The sequence below is a fragment of the Chanodichthys erythropterus genome, chromosome 3 (genome assembly GCF_024489055.1).
Source record: "Chanodichthys erythropterus isolate Z2021 chromosome 3, ASM2448905v1, whole genome shotgun sequence".
In the NCBI taxonomy this organism is placed as follows: domain Eukaryota; kingdom Metazoa; phylum Chordata; class Actinopteri; order Cypriniformes; family Xenocyprididae; genus Chanodichthys; species Chanodichthys erythropterus.
In genome coordinates this window covers 3586455-3611368 of record NC_090223.1, presented here as the reverse complement: position 1 = coordinate 3611368, position 24914 = coordinate 3586455, and the positions used below count along the sequence as shown (strand labels likewise).

Genomic DNA, 24914 nt, shown 5'->3' with positions numbered 1-24914 from the left:
AGGTGATGGTGGAAGGAGACGCTGGAGACGGCAGACAGGAACACTCACACACACAGGCAGGTAGGAACACGGGGAGAACTGGAGACGATGGAGACGTAGGAGATGATGGAGGCAGGTAAGTATTGTTTTGGGAGTCCTTGAGGTAAGCATACAACAAGTTGTATAACGAATGAGACCGGACAATGTGTGTGTGTGGAGCTTTTGTAGTGCGGTGATGACTGTGATGATGAGAATCAGGTGGTGGTGATTAGTATTCTGGTGATTGGGTGCGTGGGTAAGGGAGTGAGGTGGAACCTGACGTGTCTGTGACAATAACGATAGCACCTGTTTGAAAATTTGATCTGACATTTTGAAGTTGTGAGGTTATGACAACGGGCGGTGCACATATGCATGCGTCTTTCCCATGGTCTTTCCGTGCTCATGGGCAAAGGAGTTTCTCTGAAAGGCTCGCGCGAGACTGAACGGAATGCAGGAAATGAAGTATACCCGGGCCTTAACCGCTCTAAATTGTAATGGACTGAAGCTCACGTTCACATCGGGGCACTTTCACTTTAACGATCAAAGTGCACGCCACTGATAAGCATCATAAGCGTCCTCCACTGGATGAGGAATATCACTTTCGTTTCTATTTCAGATATCTCTTTTATAGATGGCATCAATGCTTTTGCCTTTCAAGATGTAATTACCGAAATCAAAACAGTCCATAAACTATAAGTGGTCAAGCCAGCTCACGCGTCAACCTGAGAGATCAAGGCAAGGCAAGGCAATTTTATTTGTATAGCACATTTCATACACAATGGTAATTCAAAGTGCTTTACATAAAAAAGAAGAATAAAAATAGAACATAAGGAATAGAAATAACAGTAAAAACAGAGAACTTTGCTATTTGGATTTAAAATGCATTAAAAGTCAGAATCATGATGATACATAAAAGGTATAAAAATTAAATAAAAACAGGAAAATAATTTAAAAAAATCAAAAGATAATACGTATAAAATAATGTGCAAACAGTTCGGACATAGCACAGTGCTCAATCAGCAAATGCATAGGTAAAAAGATGTGTTTTGAGTCTGGATTTGAATGTGGCTACTGTTGGAGCACATCTGATCTCTTCTGGAAGCTGGTTCCAGCTGCGGCTGGCGTAACAGCTAAAAGCAGACTCTCCCTGCTTTGAGTGAGCCCTTGGTATTTTTAAGTGAGTTGATCCTGATGATCTGAGTGATCTGTTAGGTTTATATTCTATGAGCATACCTGCAATGTATTGAGGTCCTAGGCCATTGAGTGATTTATAAACAAGCAACAGTACTTTAAAATCAATTCTAAATGCAACTGGAAGCCAGTGCAAGGACCTGAGGACTGGTGTGATGTGTTCATGTTTTCTGGTTCTGTTCAGAATCCTGGCAGCAGCGTTCTGTACGAGTTGCAGCTGTCTTATGGTCTTTTTGGGAAGACCAGTGAGGAGCCCATTACAATAATCCACCCTGCTGGTGATGAAAGCATGAACAAGTTTCTCTAAGTCTTGACTGGAGACAAAGCATCTAATTCTTGCAATATTTTTGAGATGATAATATGCTGATTTAGTTATTGTCTTTACATTGCTACTGAAACTCAGGTCTGACTCCAAAATCACACCAAGATTCCTGACTTGATTTTTAGTTGTTTGACCCCTAGAGTGAAGGTACATGTTCACTTTGAGAACTTCATCTTTGTTTCCAAACACAATGACTTCAGTTTTGTCTTTGTTTAACTGAAGGAAGTTTAGGCACATCCAATTTTTAATTTCATCAATGCATTGGCACAGGGAGTCAATGGGGCTGTAGTCGTTAGGTGATAGGGCTAGGTAAATCTGGGTGTCATCTGCATAGCTGTGATATGCAATTTGGTTCTTTCTCATTATTTGGCTCAGTGGCAGCATATATAGGTTGAACAGGAGGGGTGCAAGAATTGAACCTTGAGGGACTCCGCATATCATGGATGTCCACTCAGACTTATAGTCACCGATACTCACATAATAACCTCTCCCTTCTAAGTATGACCTGAACCATTTAAGGCCCATCCCAGAAAGCCCAACCCAGTTTTCGAGCCTGTCAAGAAGAATGTTGTGATCTACAGTGTCAAACGCAGCACTGAGGTCAAGTAGAACCAGCACTGTTAATTTACCTGAATCTGTGTTTAGGCGAATATCATTTATTATCTTTATGAGTGCTGTCTCTGTGCTGTGATGCGGTTGGAAACCAGATTGAAAGTTATCAAAGTATCCGTATCCATTCAAGCTTAAGAACTTCACTTTTTCAACTTTTTCAATGATCTTGCCTATGAAAGGAAGATTTGAGATTGGCCTGTAGTTGCTCAATATGGTGTTATCCAGATTGCTCTTTTTCAGGAGGGGCTTAACAAATGCAGTTTTCAGGGATTTTGGAAAAGTCCCAGAGAGAAGTGAGGCATTTACCACTTCTAGGAGATCTGCTTCTAAACAGTTTAACACTCTTTTGAAAAAAGATGTGGGAAGTGTGTCAAGGGCGCAGGTTGATGTTTTAAGGTGCTGTACTGTTTCTTCCAAAATTTTACCATCAATTGCTTCGAAATCAGACATAATAGCTACTTTCTGAGGTTGTGATCTGATCTGTTTTACCCCAGTGCAGCTCAAGGATGTGCTGATCGCCTTTCTGATATTATTAATTTTCTCAGAGAAGAAGGAAGCAAACTCACAGCATTTGCTGTCTGAGAGCATTTCACTGGGAATCTGACTTGAGGGGTTTGTTAGTCTCTCTACTGTAGCAAAAAGAGTGCGGGTGTTGTTTAAGTTTCTGTTTATAATATTTGAGGAAAAGGTCTGTCTAGCTTTGCCTAATTCCACATTGAAAACATGAAGAATATCTTTATAGACGTTATAATGGTGTTACGTCCCCCTGGCGTCTAGAGGGTATGGAGACGTAACATGAGAAAAGGTTAACTATTAAAATGCTGTTAAAAGAATGGACTCATTTATCAAGGAGATATGTGTGCGATGAAGAAACAGGCAGAGAAGGAAACTGAATTTATAGTTGCTTTTAGTAGGGGAAAATAATTCAAGGTAACAAAACACCAATGATACAATAAGCAGTGAACCAAACATACATCCAAAACAAACAAATACCTATTTACAAATTATGTACAAAAGTAAAATAAACGATAACAAAGCGAGGGACGAGAGCGGTGCTAAAACAAAGAAATCAATAAAACAAAACAAGTTAACTAAACCCCAACAAATTCTAAACTAATCAAAAGAAAGCAAGGAAAATAACATCTTCAGTGTAGAACACCGCTATCTACACTAACTAACAAACATAAATACATAAATTGGCACCCGCTCATAAACTAGTGTGTTTAAACAACTTTACTCTACGTGTTGCGAGGTGTAAGTCACGTGACATACTAACCTGATTTTTCAAGTTTTGTCTTTCGCCACATGCGCTCAGCTTTTCTGCATTGTCTTTTCATATTTTGCACTGCTGTTGAGTTTCTCCACTGTGCTTTTTGTCTGCCACTTTTCTTCCTGACTTTCACAGGAGCAATGTTATCAATAACATTTTGTACTTTTGAGTTAAAAGAATCAAGGAGAAAATGAACAGAGTCTGCAGATATGCTTGGTGTTAAAGATATAGCCTTCATAAAGTGCAATAGTGTTCTCATTTAAGCATTGCTTTTTGACCGAGATAGATCTAGCTTCAACAGTTGGAGAGATCAATAAATCAAAGAAAATACAGAAATGATCAGATAGCGCTACATCCTTAATGACAATGGATGGAATGTTTAGACCCTTACTGATAATTAAATCTAGAGTGTTGCAGTTATGATTTCTTTTGCCATATTGGATTCTGCATTTTCTATGTGGATGTTAAAGTCCCCAGTAATAGCAAAACAGTCAAACTCTGAGGAAATTGCTGATAACAGTTCTGTAAAGTCCTCCACAAAGGCTGGAGAGTATTTTGGAGGCCTGTAGTTAACTATAAGTAGAATGCGAGGAGCACCTTTTAATACAATACCCAAGTATTCGAAAGACAAGTAATCACCAAATGACACTTGCTTGCATTGATAGACATCTTTAAATAGAGCAGCTACACCTCCACCTCTCCTAACAGCTCTGCAGACACTCATAAAAGTAAAGTTAGGAGGGGCTGTTTCATTCAGGATTGTTGAACTGCAGCTGTCTTCAAGCCATGTTTCATTTAGAAGCATAAAATCTAGGTTGTTTGTGGTTATTAAGTCATTGACTAGAAGTGATTTATTTTTAAGTGAGCGTATGTTTAGAAGTGCTAACTTAACAGTCTTACTTTCTACAGGCTTTGGTGGTTTCAGGGCTTGACGATTTTTTGTTGATATCTGGGGGCTCGCAGCAAAAGAGTGGGAGAGTTTGGTTCCAGCATACACCAGTTCCTCCATTTTCTCTGAGAAGCACAGAAGAGGGGATGCTGGAGAGAGGGATAACATGTCCGGTGAGAGGGGCTGTTGCTCTGGTGTTACCGGAGGCTGTAATATGTTGTCCTTGCTTCCCTGGCTGTTTTCCCGAAAGTCGTCCTTTGGTGCTGAATCTTGGAGCAGTTCTAACACGTCACTGTCTTTCGGTGAGCTCTGTGGGCAGGGCTCAGTCAAGATTGTGTCCGTGAGCAGTGGTTGTTGTGGCTGCGTGGTGTTATCATTGACCTTGTGGGAAGTGTCAACCGCATGTCCATTCAACTGCTGAAATTAAGTCCTGTGGTCAGCTGAACTCTGTCCAGGTGTGTTTGTGCCATTCAGGTTGAGTGGATTTGCACACACTGCTGAAGGATGATGGAGGCAGAAGTAGATATTGTCCTTTAGCACTCTTGAGCCCAGTTTGTTTGGGTGCAGGCCATCATGAGTGAACAGTTGTCTCTGACTCCAGAACAGATTGAAGTTGTCGATGAAATTCAGTCCTTTTAAGTTGCAGGTTTTTTGCAGCCATGTGTTAAGTCCAAGCAACCGTGTAAATCTATTTGTTCCTCTTGCTGGGAGTGGTCCACTGATGAACGACTGAACTTTTAGTCTTTAAAGCATTTCAAAAAGTTCATTGAAATCCCTCTTAAGGAGTTCTGACTGCTCTTCCGAATATCATTCTTCCCCACATGAATGATTAGTCGATTTGCAGTCTTATATTTCATCAGAATGCTCTTAAGTTCCCTGTTTACATCAGAAACTGTTGCTTGTGGAAGGCAGCATGTAGTTGTATCCCTGCTGCTAATGTTTCTGATAATAGAGTCACCCACTATCAGAGTCCTGGGCTCGGCTGCTCTAAGAGCTGAGTGCCGCTGACTGTTCAAACTTGAGCGGCAGTTAGCATCGGTGTTAGCTGCTGGCTGATTTGATCTGTGTCCGATCATGTTTGGGGATTCCTCACCCACATTCATCATGTTTGGGAATTCCTCACCCACATTCATTAACACTTCAAATCTGTTCTCCAGATGTATTGGGGGTGGTAGGGAGCTAGTGTTTGGGGTAGAGGATGCTACTGTATTAATATGTGATACTCGTGACAATCTGATGTCTCGAGTGCCTTTGGGTCTCGCTCCCTGTGTGTGCCATCGATTAATATGCTGATCAGTTCCGGCACTGAGTACGGTCTGTTTAGGGGCATTTGATTCATGGGACTCACCGACTGTGGGCTGAGGACGTCCATGACGAAGCTCTGTTGTGTGTTCCTTCTGGTTTGGTAGTCCCGCAAGTAACTTTGTTTCAAGAACTGCAATCCTTTGTAGAAGTCTGTGGCAGTTTGTGCAGCAGGTAGATTCTTCAACCAGAGGAGGCATATTATTTCTAATCCTTTTGGATGTAGGCAGCTGTGTTTTCCCTTCTCTGGAATGTAAGCTGATGGCTGCAGTCAGTGGGAGGCTGGTTGGATAAAAATGCCCCTTTTTTGTAGCAATTCTTCCAGTTAAAAAGATTGTTGTTGCCAAGATTTGTCGTTTGAGCACTGTGTTGATTCGCTGAAGTTAAAATTAGGAGATAAAATATAAAAGCAATAGAGCAAAGCGCGGAGCTGTAAGCAAGAGCGTCCGAACAGTAGCGAAGCAGGAAGCAGTGATTTATGCAGTGATTTATGCACTTTAAGGTAAGGAGATCAGCCTCCTTACCTTAAAGCGTCAAATTTCTCGGTTTCTGAATGGACGGTTTGGCTTGATTGACAGACGCTAACGTTCGGGCATGATTTATATACCATCGACCTGTCCTAAAAAATTAGCATGCTTTGATTGATGGTTTGGAGATCGCGTGTTTCTCCGTTCGAGAGTGCATTTCCTGTTCACATCTGCGACAAAACAGCTGATTATTTACTAAAGGATCGCTTACAGAAATGTGAAAATGGTCTCATTTGAAAGAAAATATCGTAAGCTAAAAGATGATATAGTGTGACTAATTGAAGCAGCCCTTATCAAAAGTTCGGGGGTCGATTTCTGTCTTTTCAAAACTGCGGGGGTCCTGACCCCCCTGTCCCCCGTGCCAACGGCGCCCCTGGTTTGATGGTCGTGTAAATATGAGAAATACTGTGAACTGCTCGACTCTCCTCAGAAGACTCAACGCTGAAACTGAATGAGAGGAAGGCGCACACGAGCGGTGACGTCATCAGCCGCGAACAGTAGATGATCAAAGACACGCCAAATACGGTTCAAAACGACAAAACATCTATAAAAATAACAATCACTCAAAAAACAACACGCTGCTCATCTCTATTCCTGCTCTTTTTCTGCTGGTTGTGTAAAGCTGTATTTAGGAAAAAGTGTTGTTTAAAGCAGGGGCGGATCTACCGGGGTGGCACGGGGTGGCAACTGCCACCCTAAGAAAAAGCTTTGCCACCCCATCTGCCACCCCAAAATGATCAGAGAATAAAATATAAATGTTAGCAGTGTTTCAAATACTACTGCTTTTCAGCAGCGGCGCTTCAATGTGATGACATAAAAAAAGGCAGCGTATTGCAAAATAATGGCAAGAAAACACGTCTTTCAATAAGCTGCATGACTATTGCACGCGCACATCATCTCATGTGCATTAACAAATGACTCTTATGAACCAGTTCTTTGGGAGTCAAAAACACAGCGTAGCCAAGTTCATTTACAAATTGTTTTCCATTTGTTCGTGAATCATAAAATTACTGCTTCTCGGCTAACTCAGAAGTCCTCGAAATTTCGTTATTTTTGCAAGCTGATTCACCGACCGCCCGCTCCACTTTCATCATGGATAAAGGTCTTTTTGCCATCCACTGAAAGGGTGACATGAAATCAATAAGAAGATCCCGATCACAGAAACTAGTTAGGTAAGAATCTAAATGTATTTTTCATGAGCTTTTCTCGATTGCTAACACATTTTAAGTGATTCAGTTGGCCCAGTTTCCTAAACCATTCTTTCAGTTCTCAAAACAAAGACACATTTCTCAAAACGTTTAATAATGACTACATTAGGTAGCAAAACTGATGGCACACACCAGTCAAAATCTGAGAGAGAGCTGAATGAATAATTTACAGGGGTTTAAAACTTACACAGTACCAGTACTTTAGATGAGGGAAATTTCACTATGTACAGTAAACTGTAGCACGCTGTACACCCTCAAACTTGTGATTGTCAACTTTCTCTGTAGCCATTTGTTATACTGTATTTTGCAGAACTGAGAAATGACTGTCTTGTGTCAGAAGACCAATACACTGCTATAGTACCTTATATACTGTAATAAAATTTGGCCAAATGTGCAGAGGATGCTGAATTTAGTTTTACTGTAATTGACAGTATACTGTATTGTGGTGCATACCAAGTTCATACATATCTACTGCCAGATCACTTTACAATAGTAAAATGAAAAAAGAAAGAAAAAAAAAATCACTGCTGTATTTTACTGTATCTGTAAATTTATTTTTGTATAGTGTAGTAGACAATGAGCTGCAAAATAAGTAAGCGGTATTTTTGTTACAGTGTTATATGAATTGATCTCACTAGTGTTCACTGGGCAGTGCAGTAGTCTGTGTATTTGTTAAGTTTTGTGTGTCATCTGAGGCCAAAGTTTGATTTTGTCAGACAAGAATAAGTTTTTGACTAAAACATTTTATTTTGACCTGGAAGTTTGAGGTTTGTACAAGTTGGTGCATAGTTTTGAGATTGTGTTTATATAGTTGTGAGAAAATATTGAATTGAGAATCAACTGATAGCAGAGCTTGACTACGAGGCCTGCCTGAACCAACACAGAATGCTTGATGTATGATTTTTACTTATATTAGGCTAAGTTTTAATGTTTGTAACCATAAGTGATCTTGTAATGTCTTCCCACCCTATCATGTTTAGTCTTGATTCAATCCTCTCTTTGGTTGATGTTTTAATTAACAATGTATGTTATGATAAAATCCATTATTCTGTTATTAACCTCCTCTAGAGTAAAAACTACCAACTCTGACTCCGTCAAATATCAGGCAAATTAGGTCATAAAAAAGAGACAAATGAAGCATTCTCCCACTTAAAGTCTCTTCCTACTATTGGTCATATCACCCCAAATAGGTGTGGACTGATTTATCCTTAAAAAAGACAACAACACGCCTGGTCGATGTTCTCTCGATTGTATTTGGATTGACTCCCGGATGTCTCTCATCCAGCTCCTGTCCAGCAATCGTGCTTCCATCCCACGCTCAGTCATCCCTATCGTTCTGCAGAGACGGACTTCCTTTCTTTATTTTGCAGCAATTTTACTTTCAAGTTAAATTCCTGCTGAACACATGACTTTGGGAAGAGACCAAAGGAAACTCCAGCTCTAACGCACTGAAATTCTCCAGACACACACATCCACCACAGCACCAACGTTACCACTGCAAGTATAACCCCTCTTCAGATGCGTTACATGCCCTATCATGGTGATGTGATTCGTTGCTGGCTCTCAAAGGTTTAACAGTTTGTAATTTTCAATTCTTTGATTATCTCTCTCTGTCTGTCTTGACTTTCGTTATCCCATATGTATTCTTCTCTTAGATTTAGTTGTATGTATTTGTAGTTTTATGTATTAAATCCAGTATATTCACTTTTGATTGTCTCTGTTGATGCTCATGAATGAAGCCAGGTCACTTTAACCTTTTGATTTTGCTGCTATATGCTTTTAAACTGTTAAGTACTTGGATAGGAAATTATTCCTCTTGGCTAGAAGAAAAACCTCCTTTTAAGAGTTGATAAAAGATTGTACTGAAAAGTTTTGGTGGACATTAAAAAATGAACAATAACAATGAGTTGTTGAAAAAATTACTAATAAGTTTAATCAATCATTATTGAAACAAATACAAATTTTAAGTAAAAGTGACACCAAATGAGACAGATCTCTCTTTTTACTGACTTATAAGAGCCAAAACATCTTGAGAGAAGAGAAGCAAAGTGTTTCAAAGATACATGAAAGAATATTCTGCTGAAAAACAATGAAGAATGAGTTCAAATTAATATCGGATTCATGTTTCTCTTAAAGCGTCATGACTCTTCTTCAGCTCCTGAACTGTGAGAGCACAAGAATACTTCATTTAAGAAACTCCTGCTTTCCTTCGTGAAAGAGAACTGAGTGATGGAAATTCATTACGAACATTAACACAAACTCCGGAAGATGTTTGTTGTGTCTCTCGCTGCAGCTGATCAGGACAGATTTCTATGGAAGAGATGCTTTATTGTGTCACGTTTGGTGTCACTGCTGGATCTGAAGATGATCTAGCCTGATCCGCTTCTTCCCAGTGTGAACTCTCATGTGAATCTTCAGCCTTGATTTAAATGTGATGTGTTTTTACACTTAGAGCATATGCGTTTTTTGGTTTGTTTTTCCTTTCTTGTTCATGTCCATCAGGTCTAGAAGAAACATTAAATCATGTCAGATTTCAAATGAATGACAAACATGAAATGAAAATTGAAGCTCAAAGATCATGATGAGTTCAATAGTCATTTTAATCCAGTCAGATCTGTTCTACAACTGCTGTGTCACGATTATGATCTATTTTAATGTCATGAAGATGATTTGTGTTATAAATCACTAGTTTGGTCATGAAGCTCTAGATGGAGCAGGCTTGACATGTAATCTGTAAAATAAATGTGTAATCTGTAAAAAGATAAATTATTCAAAAAAATGTAAAAGATTTTTGACAGACGGTCCTTTCACACCAAACGACAAACAAACATGTTGGACTAATGGTGTGTTCGCTGCACCTTATGTGCTTTAATTGGTCATGATTGACAATGTAAATCTGGTGAACATCAGAATGTTTTTCACTATCATGACGTTTCATTCTGCAGGTTCTGGATCACTGGATCTCTCTGTCCTCTCCTTCCAGATGCTTTCTGGTAGTTCAGACAAAAAACATTTAATTTACAACAGACATTAATAATAATTAATATTAATTAATGTTAGTGTGTTCTGGGCTAAATATCTGATCCGAAGGATGGTTCACAGTGTTGGGTTACAGGGTGATTTGGTTGTGACTTACACAGAAGAGATTTTGTTGTTCAGCATATAAAGTTGAACTACTTACTGTGATTTCAGACTGTGGTGATGTGGTTTCTCCACTGCATGGATCTTCATGTGTTTCTTCAGGTGACTTTTAATAGAGAAACTCTTTCCACACTGTAAGGAACCCCGTGTCGGCCCAAAAACGGAATCCGACACGCCTGGGCGAAGGTTAACGCGTGTATGCCTTTTCAGCGTCTCTGAATGTTCACTTAATTTCACTCGTTTAATCTGACTCCAATTTCAAATGATTATTACTCTTAGGTTGTGTTTCCAATTAGAAATTAATCATTTGTTATGTATTAATTTAGATATTCGATTATTCTGATTACCTTATATCTTCAATTATTTCATTCACTGCAGTCCCGGTATCGCTTTAGAAGAGTTACTTCGGCCGATTTGAGCACTCTTCCCGGACACAAACTCGTCAGTCTGACCTTAAACATTGGATGCAGGGTAAATATCTACCTTTAAGTCGGTCGCGCTCTGCTTACTCGTAACAAAAAGCATAGTTTTGATATATTTACGAAAACTGCAACTTATTTAAGGCAGTGATAGTCAGAAATCGAAATGGACTTAATTGACGTGCCCCATGCTCCATCTATTAAACCTTTCGTATGAACAATCCTGAACACAGATTTGAGGTAATACCTTCGCTTTGATCTACTAGAAATAATGGATTAAGAATAATACAGAATCAACCAAATATAACCTTTTATTTGTCAAGTAAAAATATATGATGCCAATTACATTACAATTAGACAATTAGAAGCCAATTCAGAAATAATAAATGCATAACATCGATTACTCAAAGAAATGCATATATACACAGGGATGGGTGAATGTCTGAGGACATTCACCCATCTCTGTGGGGGCCTCTCCTACAGATGATCCCACATGACTGCTTTGCTCTTTACCTTTTATACCAGGACCAGAACAAAAGGATTGTAAATGTTTATTACACCAACACCTGTTTTGGGGGAGAGGAGAAGAGACACCACCCAAAAAGAGGACAGAATTTTCCTTAATTTTCCATCTTCTTCATAATTCTAGTGACTGCTGTGAAATTGAGACCATTTTACCAACCGCACTGAGACTTTTAAAATGATACCAAACATGAAAAGGGAAAAACAATAGATACACACGTTACATTATAAATAGAATATAAACTTTCAGTGACTTGAGGCAGGGGGAAGGAGAGTTTGTGTGTGTGTGTGTGTGTATGGGGGGGGATATACCCCCCACAGTAAATAAATATAGAATATGATTACATAGGGCAAGGTACCTGAGATGAAGGTGGAGGGATGCTGGAACGGCTGAGACTGAAGAGAGGTAAGCAGCTGCTTATATACTCTGGCTGTTGATTGGAAGATTTGATGGGCTCGCTCCTCCTTAAATTATGTTTAGGAACTTCACTTACATGAGTAGTTTTGTGCATGTTCAGTTTGTTTATATTCCCAGTTCAGAAGTACTTCAACTGACCATTCTATGATAATCTTAGTTTATTTTGATAAAATATGCCTAAGTTTGCCCAGAAATTTATTGCCCAGAACTTTCTCCCACAATTTCAACTTGTATATTATATTTATTCATTACACACAGACTAATATATTTCAAATGTTTCTTTTAATTTTGATGATTATAACTGACAACTAAGGAAAATCCCAAATTCAGTATCTCAGAAAATTAGAATTTTACTTACGATCAATACAAAGAAAGGATTTTTAGAAATCTTGGCCAACTGAAAAGTATGAACATGAAAAGTATGAGCATGTACAGCACTCAATTCTTAGTTGGGGCTCCTTTTGCCTGAATTACTGCAGCAATGCAGCGTGGCATGGAGTCGATCAGTCTGTGGCACTGCTCAGGTGTTATGAGAGCCCAAGTTGCTCTGATAGTGGCCTTCAGCTCTTCTGCATTGTTGGGTCTGGCATATCGCATCTTCCTCTTCATAATACCCCATAGATTTCCTATGGGGTTAAGGTCAGGCGAGTTTGCTGGTCAATTAAGAACAGGGATACCATGGTCTGGTACTGGTAGCTTTGGCACTGTATGCAGGTGCCAAGTCCTGTTGGAAAATGAAATCTGCATCTCCATAAAGTTGGTCAGCAGCAGGAAGCATGAAGTGCTCTAAAACTTACTGGTATACGGCTGTGTTGACCTTGGACCTCAGAAAACACAGTGGACCAACACCAGCAGATGACATGGGACCCCAAACCATCACTGACTGTGGAAACTTTACACTGGACCTCAAGTAACGTGGATTGTGTGCCTCTCCTCTCTTCCTCCAGACCCTGGGACCCTGATTTCCAAAGGAAATGCAAAATTTACTTTCATCAGAGAACATAACTTTGGACCACTCAGCAGCAGTCCAGTCCTTTTTGTCTTTAGCCCAGGCGAGACGCTTCTGACGTTGTCTGTTGTTCAAGAGTGGCTTCACACAAGGAATGTGACAGCTGAAACCCATGTCTTGCATACGTCTGTGCGTAGTGGTTCTTGAAGCACTGACTCCAGCTCCAGTCCACTCTTTGTGAATATTGCCCACATTTTTGAATGGGTTTTGTTTCACAATCCTCGCCAGGGTGCGGTTATCCCTATTGCTTGTACACTACTTTCTACCACATCTTTTCCTTCCCTTCGCCTCTCTATTAATGTGCTTGGACACAGAGCTCTGTGAACAGCCAGCCTCTTTTGCAAAGCACTTTTGTGTCTTGCCCTCCTTGTGCAAGGTGTCAATGGTCGTCTTTTGGACAACTGTCAAGTCAGCAATCTTCCCTATGATTGTGTATCCTACAGAACTAGACTGAGAGACCATTTAAAGGCTTTTGCAGGTGTTTTGAGTTAATTAGCTGATTAGAGTGTGGCACCAGGTGTCTTCAATATTGAACCTTTTCACAATATTCTAATTTTCTGAGATACTGAATTTGGAATTTTCCTTAGTTGTCAGTTATAATCATCAAAATTAAAAGAAATAAACATTTGAAATATAGCAGTCTGTGTGTAATGAATGAATATAATATACAAGTTTCACTTTTTGAATGGAATTAGTGAAATAAATAAACTTTTTGATGATATTCTAATTATATGAGCAGCACCTGTATACAAAAGATGAATTATATCTCATGTTTAACCACTACAGAGACATCAGAGCCAGTGGCAATCATCAGAAGGACTAGCCGAGGTAAGACTCAATAAAAGGGGTGGATCAAGAACACATCCGGGGATTTGAAATTTTCTTTGGCTAGATGTGAACTTTGAATTGGATCAGAACTTGGGCAGCAACTGATGAATTTCACAAAAACAGACAAGAACGCATATTGAGAAACAGCTAACTATGAATAAATGAATGAATGAAGCATTTATATAGCACTGAACTATGTACTACTGTATGTACACAATCACATCAGGGGTCGCTCCTCATCCACAACCTGGATAATTCAACAGCAGACACAGAGCAACAGCGCCAACTATAGGTGGAGAGGAGAGATTTGGCCAAGTCTCTTCTGAGTCTCTTCTGTGTCTCTTCTTAGCACATAAAGATGATCTACTTATCATGATTTCAGACTGTGGTGATGTGGTTTCTCCATTGCATGGATCTTCATGTGGACCTTCAGGTGACATTTAGTACTGAAACTCTTTCCACACTGATCACACGTGTGCGGCTTCTCTCCAGTGTGGATCCTCTCATGTCTTTTCAGATGTTCTGTCCGACTGAATCTCTTGTCACAGTGTGAACACTTGTAAGGTTTTTCTCCAGTGTGGATCTTCATGTGTATCTTCAGGTTACTTTTACTAGGGAAACTCTTTCCACACTGATCACACGTGTGCGGCTTCTCTCCAGTGTGGATCCTCTCATGTGTTTTCAGAGATGATGACTGACTGAATCTCATGTCACAGTGTGAACACTTGTAAGGTTTTTCTCCAGTGTGGATCATCTCATGTTTTTTCAGATTTGATGACACACTGAATCTCTTGTCACAGTGTAAACACTTATAAGGTTTTTCTCCAGTGTGGATCCTCTCATGTGTTTTCAGAGATGATGACACACTGAATCTCTTGTCACAGTGTGAACACTTGTAAGGTTTTTCTCCAGTGTGAATTCTCTGGTGCAGTTTTAAATCGTTTGCTGTAGTAAAAGTCTTCTCACACTCAAAGCACATGTACTCTCTCACACCAGTGTGTATTTTCTGGTGTGTATGTAAATTTGACAGCAGTGAAAAACTCTTTCCACACACAGAACATGAATGTGGCTTCTCCTTCGTATGAACTGTCAGGTGTCTCTTCAGGGCTGATTCCAGAAGAAAGGTTTTGCCACATTGATCACATGTGAATGGTCTCACTCCGGTGTGGATCCTCATGTGAATATCAAGAATATCTTTCCTTGACAAACTCTTTCCACACTGATCACATGTGAACGGCTTCTCTCCAGTATGAACTCTCATGTGATTCTCCAGATGTTGTTTGTTTGTGAAACTCTTTCCACACTGAGTGCAGGTTGTAGATTTCTTGGCTCTTTTCTTTAAAAATGTCTTTTTAGTCTTTGAGCGATTTAAAGGTTTTTCTCCAGGTTTGTCATGATGTTTCTCCTCCACTTCACTCAGTTCTTCACTCTCCTCCTTCACTTCCATCAGGTCTGAAATGAAAGACAAACGTGTTATTTAATTTTCAGTATATCAAAATAAAATAAAATAGTCATAAAATAAAATAGTCATAAAATTGAGTATATATCCCTATATCCCAATCATTTTGATGCATTTGCGTTTTCATAAATTAATTGCATATGTCCCTAAAACTTTAACATTAATCTTCCAATTGTACAGACTCACCGGTCATCTCAACGACACAATCCAAAGGTCTGGGTGAAGATATAATGTGTGTATTTCTTTTCAGCGCTCCTGTGAAGATCACCTAATTTTTTTGAATTTAGTTTCAATTTTACTTTAACTCTGCGCTTAATCTGACTTCAATTTCAAATATCACTATCTTCAATAAAATAAGAACTATCAATTTAAGTACTTTTTTATGATTTGTTTTATTCATTTATCTCTAAAAGTACCATATTTTTACATAAAATAAGCTTATTTCAGTTACATTTAATACTTATTTTACTAAAAAAAAAAAAAAATCATTCCAGTAAAACCAGACAGCCAAAACCTAAAAATGTGGTGACTTTGATGACATATGACGGTATAAAAATATCAAAAATATCAATATCCACTCTATGGCTGCAGTCTTCAATGGCTGCGTATAGACTGAAATCTAAAGCATTGTTGTAATGAACTTAACCTCTAAGAATGTTTTAAAACTATTTATGTTGAGAGAAACTTTACAAAATACACTTACAGACAAATATGACCATGATATAAGTAAAAGACAAAGTAGGAAACAGAGAAATGATTTATAAAAAAAAAAAAAAATAAAAAAAATAAATAAATAAAATCAATAGTAGTGAGAACTATTAAATATATTTGATCAATCACAAAAATATCTAATGTGGTATTAACGGTCATATTTTGACAAACTTTTAGACTGATATTTAATTTATTTTCCTAAAACTGTGTAATTATTAAGGGCCGGTCACACTAGACTTTTCCTTCCACTGACTTCCATTCATACACATGTGAATGTGGGACACCAGAAACACAAGAACAAGTGAAGTTTGCAGTAAAGTAGAGTAGATTGTATATTTTTACATTTTGGAATGATTTTTATTTGTTATTTATGTTTTTAAAAGAGATTCAGGGAGTGTGACATCATATGACAGTTTCAGTGTCTGTAGAAAGTTCACATGCTCAAAGTCTAGACCAGGGGTACTCAAGTTCAGAGGCCAAGAGGGCCGCATTTTAACCAAATGAAACGCGAAGGGCCACAAATTATAACTTGGATCGTAAGACTTTTATTTAGGCCTACTTAAGACAATATTTGTAGTTTTACTGTTTATTTACTAAAAGTGCAGTTTATTATCTAGCTAAGCCTTAATTGTATGGTCTCCTTTTTAAAGTGTCACTGAACATGATAAATGGCATTTAAAAAAAGGATTAATAGCTTGTCTTGCTGTATTCTTAATGTACAAATGCATAAAGAAAAACAAGAACTGATGAAAAGAAATCCTTGTTCATTTGAAATGTCTGCATTGTTTTCACAAGAAATTTAAGGTCTGGCTGTTGTTCACTGGCTGATGAGAGTCTGTCCATAAGACAAAAACATTGCACTTTTTTATAGTCTTTTTATACGCCATTGCACCTTTTTAACACTTTTTATAGCACCTATTTATACTCAGAGAATACACGTTTTATTATATTATTATTACTTAATTTGGTCAGAATTCAATTTTTTTTTTTTTTTTTTTTTTTAATGTTCAATCACAATCTCATGAATTATTTAACTATAACCAACGTTGTAAACATGATAAATAAGATATTCTCCGTGAGCTCAATGATGTGATGACAGATCTGTAATGGGAGCGCTGCTTGCTTTCTGTTTATAACACATTGACATTAAGAATAAAAGGTTTGTTTTTCATGCTGCTCGGAAACGTACACACTGCAAAGTTTGAGGGATGTCAACTGCATTTCATCATGGAAAAATAAGGTTACTTTGTTTTTTACTTGCGCGCACAGTCTCGAGCCTTTGATGGCGTTCACGAACACAAGTGCTTGACACATGCGCACTAGAGAGATTCATGCTTGTCTAGTCTTTTTCGCTCAAATAGTTACAATAAAATGTCTTTGTACTTGTTTAAAATGAGAGTTGCTGGTATCTTTTAATCCCCTCAAATGAGCGCTCTTCAACACTGTCGGCTATTGTGTTTTTTGTTACTCTTGTTCTGTCTTCGTTTCTTTTCAGGCTGAAACAACAGCCCGTTTCAGTGCTGACACCTTGTGGACAAACTAAATTAGTGCAAAAACTATTCAATGCGCGCGTTCAAAGTGCCTTCAGTTTATATTGTTCTTTGCCGTTAAAAAAAACTGTGCTGCGCGCATACACTATACGCGTTCTCTGCTGATTATTACAGCGTCACGCGCACTGTACGCCTACCCTAGTGTACGTGTAAAAAAATGAAGTAATATTCACGCTAATTTTGAACGCAAATTATAATAAAAAATACATTTATATGTAGCATGATGGGGGCCACAAATTTAATGCTGACGGGCCGGATGCGGCCCGCGGGCCGCCTGTTGAGTACCCCTGGTCTAGACTGACTGCATCTTTAACCCTCTGGAGTCTGAGGCTGATTTGGGGCCTGGAGAAGTTTTGACATGCCCTGACATTTGTGCTTTTTTCAGTTGTTCATAAACATATTAATGACAAAAGTGTCATTACACTGTATTCAGCACAAACTAGGCTACCATATTATGTGAGGAACATGTATGTACATGTTTGTGTTTTTGAAGGAATAACGTTTATGTGTGGTTATTGAAAAAACAAAAAAAATAAGTCACTGAAATAAGGCCAAAAATCTGGGTATATCAGAATTCTGGATATTGGAGGTTGTAGACTAGAGTTTTTTCTTCAAAATTATATAAAAATTATACTGCCTACTTGTTCATATAAAACAATATATTGATTTAGTTTTTGTAAGCCACTTTTTGTCAAGAAACAGTATGCGTGGAGGCGTGAATCATCATGAATAATGCTGTGATTCACACCTGAGAAGACAAAAGTCTTCGAAAAAATCGCATAATGACCTGTGATGACCTGCATATCAATGAGCTCTTTCAGACAGGTAGGCTGTGAAAAAAACCTGTGATCATGTCTCAAGCTCATCATGGTGTATATGAAACATATAGAAAAAACAGCAATACTGTGAAATATTATTACAATTTAAAATAATGGTTTCATATTATATACTTTAAAATATAATGTATTCCTGTGATGCAAAGAGTCTGAATAAGGGCTTTTAGTTTAAAAGCATGCACATTTGGAGAAATATTGATGGATTCTCATATGTTTATGTCAATTTTCTATACAGAGGAGTAATATTTATTTAATATTCATTGTCATCACTATAAGCGCTGGTGTTTTCAATTCATACTTGCAGCCAGAGGGCGCTCTGTGCACATTTAGTCCACAAATTATTCTAAAGAAGAACAGGCTATTACATGAATGGTGTTTTCAATTCATACTTGCAGCCAGAGGGCGCTCTGTTCACCTTTAGTCCACAAATGCCTCCTAAAGAAGAATAGGCCATGTGACAATCCAGGAACTAACCGAACTAACAGAGGGTGCTTCTCAATTCTTATTTGTGCATCCTCACTTCCTTTCCTCGCATCTTAGCTCCACCCCTTCAGGATGCGAGGAAAGGACCAGGGGAAGGACACAAGGAAAAGATGCGAGGACGGAGGAATTGAATCAAGTGAAATGATATATCCTCGCTCCCTTTAGCGTCACTTCAAAGCGTCATCAGCTGTACTCGAGGGATCTGCCCACATGTTGTTAAAGTTTGGTTATTTAAAAAAATATAAATATTAATAAAGCAACATGCCCAGTTGAAATATATGATATATAAAGGTTATTTAATCTGTAAAAGTAAAGCATACATTTAAATTATTGTGACAGATATGAAGGGGGAGGAGAATTTATGCGTCAGGTTTCTTGACGAGAAAGACTTCCGCAAAGGATGCACCTCTGTATCCTCGCTCATGACTCCTCAGGGAGCTTCCTCACTCCTCGATCCTCACCTCCTCACGGTGCAATTAGAGAATTGAGATATCCTTCAAGATGGCTGAGCTCTATCGGTTTCCAGGTCATAGGATGGAGGACGGAGGAGCGAGGAAACGAGGAGGGATATTGAGAAGCACCCAGATGCTTGCTTCGTGGGCGTGGCCGCATTAGCGGATAATGAGCTGAATCACGGACTTCTGACATGGCTCTCTTTTCATACAGATTACATAAACAGCGAATTTTTGTTTTCGATTTGACTTACAGGATTTAAAACCTGACATTTCAACGTTTCTTTAGACATAAGTCTAATTTTTTTGTGATTAGTACTCACTAAGTTACAGTTTATTTTCTGAGAACTATCAGATTGGACTTCGTTCAGAGGGAGATGACAGATCACGCAACATGTTTGTTTTCTTTATTTTACAAAAACCACAACAATTTGTTTTTACTCTGAGTGTACACAAATAAAAGAAGATATTCCACAGATTAAAATGGTGTATAACTCTTAAAGTCCCTGTAAAGTCATTTTAAAGTATGTGTTCTGAGTTTGTCACACTGCAGAAAAATGTGTTATTAACCACCCAGCCAAATTTGAAATCTGCAAGTAAATTAAATAAGTCATCAAAATCTCAAAAAAACAGGCAGCGCTCTCTGCGCTCAAACGCTGGGGGCGTGTCCGCTGTCAGAGCTGAAACCACACCCACTTGCAAGAGCTGCCGTCTCAACTGACTTGAGTCTAATGAGTCAAACATACTGATGCATATGAAAAGAATCATGTTAGAGGGTTGCAAATTTTAGTTGAGTTACTGTGGACTACCTACTTATAAGCACACACGGCAACTTACACTCATTGGTGGGCACGTACTGCCAACTGGTGTCGAGTTGACAAATGAAGGCACCGCGAGACGGGAGGATGAAGGCCAGGACGCGAGAGACTGTCCAGCTCCATATAATATCTATCATCGGTTGTCGGCCTATGGTTGTCGGTGGGACGGCAGGAAGGCCGAGGCGGGGCCGAGGTCTGTTCAGTCACATTCACCAAAAACAGCGGATTATCTGTGAATCCCAGCTGTCTGATGAAAGTTTGTAAAATTATCCAGTGTAGAACGATCACTTTAGAATCCTTCATATCATCATTTTAGGAAATTTAAATAAGGAGACTGAGCTGTATTGTATATTTTAACAACCATGTAATATGCATTTGTGTGACGAAGGCATTACTAGCTAAATGTGCAAAGGGCTGTATAACTGTAATGGCATTCAAGATTGAGCGAGTGAGCTGCTGTAGCGTTAGGGACGGCGCCATGTGCATCATTGACAGTTACATAGTGTTAGGGGAGGGGCTATACTCGGGGGTCCAAGTGCGTCATCAGACTCCTGTTTTAGCTGCGCCCAAAAAATCCTGAGCAGAGACTTGGTGAAAAATTGTTTAATGCTTTAACTTCACAATTAAGCATTGTACAATTCTTGTTTTTGTAATGTTTTTGTAATGTGTTTCAGCAATACATTTGTAACATTTATAAAGTGTTTAGAAAGAATTCTCAGGACTTTAATTGTATGTGCAACATTGATGGAGTATTTTGAGTCTCTTTCACACTGGTAAGAAAAAAACCATATCGCATGTGTGACAGCCGACCTCAGAGTGTTAAATGTGTTATTATCAGTGTCCTACATGATTCACTCAACCCTGTTACTTCTGACATGATTTTCCTGCTTTCAAAAACACCCAGGAAGTGACATCATCTGGGCTCTCTCTACAGCATGATGGGAGGACAAGAAAATAATCTCAATCCATTGTCTCAGTTTTTACACAAATAAATGACTGCATTCATCAACCCTGTTACCAAAGTTACTGTAAGAAGAGATTTTGCTCAAATTACACTTACAACCCTGTCAGCCATTCTGGAAAGTTCATTTACTTCAAACATTTTGCTGTTCACAGTTTATTCCTAAAAATAACAATGTTGTAAACTATATTGAAAATGCCTAAATTCTGGAAACACTCTTACAAACAGTGAAGCAGATATGAAAATATATGTAAAAAACGTAAACAGTGTTGTAGTACTCGAGACTCGGTCTTGGACTCGGTCTCGAGACCATATTTTAACGGTTTCGGTCTTGTCATGAACTCGTGTGCATATTGACTCGGAATTGACTCGTACTCGTACATATTCGGATTCGGACTCATTCTCGAGACCACTCGAGTCCCATTCAAAATATTTAATGCTTAATGTTCGGGGGCAAAGAGCAATGATAATATTGTGGTCAATAAAACAAAATGCATTTGAATCATAATTAACATGACAATGTGTACAATAGTAACATATTGCTCAAAACTCGTCAGTGTGAGGCGTTGCCATAACGCGTTGCTATGGGTTGCTATGTGGTTACTATGGGTTGCGTGTGTGTGCAACTGACTGATTTTCCACAGTGAGTGTTCGAAACTTCTCTCGAGCCACATATGGTTCCTTCACTGAGTGCCTATGGCTCGACGGAAGCTTGTGTCGATTTAATGAAAAATCTATTTATTATATATTTTAAAAAATTACATAAATCACCAGTGCCGGTTAGTCATGTTTAACACCCCAACCAATCGTGATCTGGCTGGCACAACAAGTTCGAATTTCATTAGACAACGTGAAGTGGAAATTACATGGACAGACGAGCAATTTCTGCTGTCTCATTTTATAAATTAAATTAATGGTAAGTAGTGTTCAATTCATTTAGTGTTTAATATACACCGTTTATTATTTGATGAAACTATCATAGTTAATGAAGCCAAAGTGCCACCTTCAGGCTATTATGTGTAGGCTGGCGTGAATATTACCTTTTTTGATAATTATCAGCTTATGTGGCATTATGAAATAAGTCTCTTATGTTCATCAAGCCTGCATTTATCTAATCAAAAACAGCAATATATATTTAAAAAATATTATTGCAATTTAAAATAATGGTTTTCTATTTGAATGTACTTATATATATTTATATTTAAAATATATTTTATTTCTAAGGCAAAGCTGAATTTTCAGCATCATTACAGTGTCACATGATCCTTCAGAAATCATTCCAATATGATGATTAATTTTCAAAGTTGGAAAGTGGAAACAGTTGTGCTGCTTAATATTTTTTATAACATGCTGTGTTCCTTCAGTCGATTGATTTAAAATCTTTTATTTAAAAATAACAGCATTTATTCAAAATGGAAATCTTTTCTAACAAATTGCCTTTACACCACCTTCTATGTGGCCTTTTTACCCTAAACTGAAACATTTATATATTCTTTTAGGTCTTTAGATTTCTTTAGGTCTCGTCTCAGATCCAACCTTATGTGAACTTGAACTTGTCTTGGACCTCTTTGGTCTCAGCCTCGACTCGGACTCGACCCTCTCTGGACTCGGTCTTGAGTCGGACTCAAATGAACTGGTCTCGACTACAACACTGTACATAAATATTTAGTTTGATCTGATGTTGACAATCATTATGAAAGTTTCTCAAACTTCCCTTTACTGAGCTTTTGTGAGAAAAGAACATTATGTCTCATTTCATAGTTCGACTGTTTCTCTAAATGTGCAGAAGTGCTTGAATCTTTCTATCATGAATGTTGTTCAGCGTCATGAATGAATGAAGAATAAACACCAACCTCTTTGTTCTTCAGTATCTTCAGTGTGTTTCATTCTGCAGGGTTCTGGATCACTCATGTTTTCACTGTCCTCTTTAATAAACTCAGTCTTTGCAGATTTCAGCTCTTCCTGATGCTCATCTGATGGGAATATTCCTGCATTTATTGATGAACTGCTGTGGGAGGAGCTTCACTGATGATGTGACTGTTGTGGGAGGAGCTTCACTGATGATGTGAGTGATATGGGAGGAGCCTCAGTGATGATGTGAGTGATGTGGGAGGAGCTTCACTGATGATGAATTTCAGTATAGGAGGAGCCGATCTGAAAAAAAAAATAAAAAAAAAATTAATATATATAAATTTTTATATATATATATATATATATATATATATATATATATATATATATATATATATATATATATATATATATATATCTCAGGTACTGTGTTTGTTTTTATAGGGTTAAAGTCCAGATATCAAATTTTAGTGTCTGCATCAAATTAAATTAATTAAAAAATCTATTTAACATCAAAAACCAATTAAATGCAAGTGTATTTTTAATGTTATTTTTTTGCCTGTACTGAATAGAATGTATAAAATAAGAGACTACATTTAATTTTATATGATTAAAACTTAGTGGTTTGAAGGATAGTGTATACATATACACTATAAAAAGTATAAAGATTTAAAATGACAATTAAAGAGTATTTTGGGCTGCACTGTGATCCTTAAATACAGTGTTTGGATGTCAGAAAATTATTTTTGTACTGACAAGTTTTTTCTTTTTTGTTGCTATTTTAACCCCTTTTTGTATTTGACCCTTTAACTAATTGCATTCAGAATTTATATCAGTCTTTTGTATAAAAAAAAACTGATGCAAATTCAGAACATTTTATTTCTAAATTGAACATTATTCTGTTGACAGCAATGAAATGAGCTTTAAGTGTCAATTTACAGCAGATCTGAAGACATCAGCATAATAAATGAGGTGAAAACAGGAACTATTGACATGAAATAAAGAGTGTTTTCAGCAGTTTCTCTGTTAATATTGATGATCCTCAGACTATCAACACTCATTCAACAAGACATTCAGATCATCTCACTTTATTCTGAGTGTTTGCTGTTAGAAACTGATTATTTGAGTCAGGATATATGAGAAAAGACTATAAAACTGCTCTATTGAAAGACAATACTGATATTTCTCACAATATGACATGGATAAAACTTTAATAATACAAAACAAGCACTAATGGCACCATTACAATATAAAAAACTACAGCAGTAATGTCCGTATGAATAATTTGAATTTCTAGTAACTACATTTAATACAATAATGTGATTAGATGGAAAAACTTGCAATTATCAAATCTTTAAAAAATAATTAATTAAACAGCACCTCAAAGCAATTTAATGTTTCCAGAGTCAAACTTTTATACATTTATTTATCATTTTAAAATGTGTTATATGGCTCATTAGCTATAGGGTCAATGTATTTAGCACTTTCTGTTCCAGTGTTTTAATAATATAAAGTGACAAAGATGGTCCAAATATGTTAAAAGAGTAGAAATAAAATGGCAGCAGCAAATCTAGAGATCGATTCCCATCAATTCCCCTCACAGAACTGAAACTTTTACTTATGACTTGACATTCATTAGCAGTTTTCACTATGAAACATCGAAACAATCACACAAACGAACACAAAGTCACTCAGGTCTGAATTAATTCAACATATTTTCCTCACAGATCTCAAACTTTGACATTCATTAGCAGTGTTGACTATAAAACATCGAAACAATCGCACAGAATCGCTCAGGTCTGAAAGAATTCATCATATTTGCCTCACATGCTGCTGCTGCTGCTGCTGCTGCACTAAAGCCCCGTCCCGTCCGGGTCTCAGAGTGGATAAATTTGAATACTCCGTCTTGGCGTTATCATGGGGCAATCTGTTTATTTTCTGAAACGATGGTGTCATCGCCCCACGTGTCGACCCTAGTCAGACGCGCTAACAGCACCAACAGCAGACTCTACATGCTTGCGTTCGTTCTGCGGAAGCTACTGAATAAAAAAATAAAGCGTTATTTCGAAGATTTGCTATAGTTTGTATTCAGTGCGCAAGGTTTATGCGCATGCTCC

The 24914-nt window shown here is 37.9% G+C and overlaps 1 protein-coding gene and 1 pseudogene across 1 annotated transcript; one reads left to right on the top strand and one right to left on the bottom strand.

The window, feature by feature from the left end:
* LOC137015311 (zinc finger protein 729-like) overlaps positions 1 to 24914 on the top strand; it is a 343783-nt pseudogene that overhangs the window by 10117 nt on the left and 308752 nt on the right.
* LOC137015537 (zinc finger protein 235-like) lies at positions 11732 to 24876 on the bottom strand. The gene is made up of 3 exons (XM_067380562.1): positions 24625 to 24876; positions 22800 to 23100; positions 11732 to 15128 (listed from the first exon to the last, which is right to left on the bottom strand). Exons 2-3 carry the CDS (start codon positions 22855 to 22857, stop codon positions 14047 to 14049), a joined length of 1140 nt encoding a protein of 379 aa, XP_067236663.1. The 5' UTR covers positions 22858 to 23100; positions 24625 to 24876; the 3' UTR covers positions 11732 to 14046.

Excerpts from the sequence above, each read along its gene's own strand:
- LOC137015537 (XM_067380562.1), bottom strand. The coding sequence starts at position 22,857 with ATGAGTGATCCAGAACCCTGCAGAATGAAACACACTGAAGATACTGAA. Across the intron at positions 15,129-22,799 it reads AGATACTGAAGAACAAAGAG|ACCTGATGGAAGTGAAGGAG; the intron begins GTTGGTGTTTAT and ends CTTTCATTTCAG.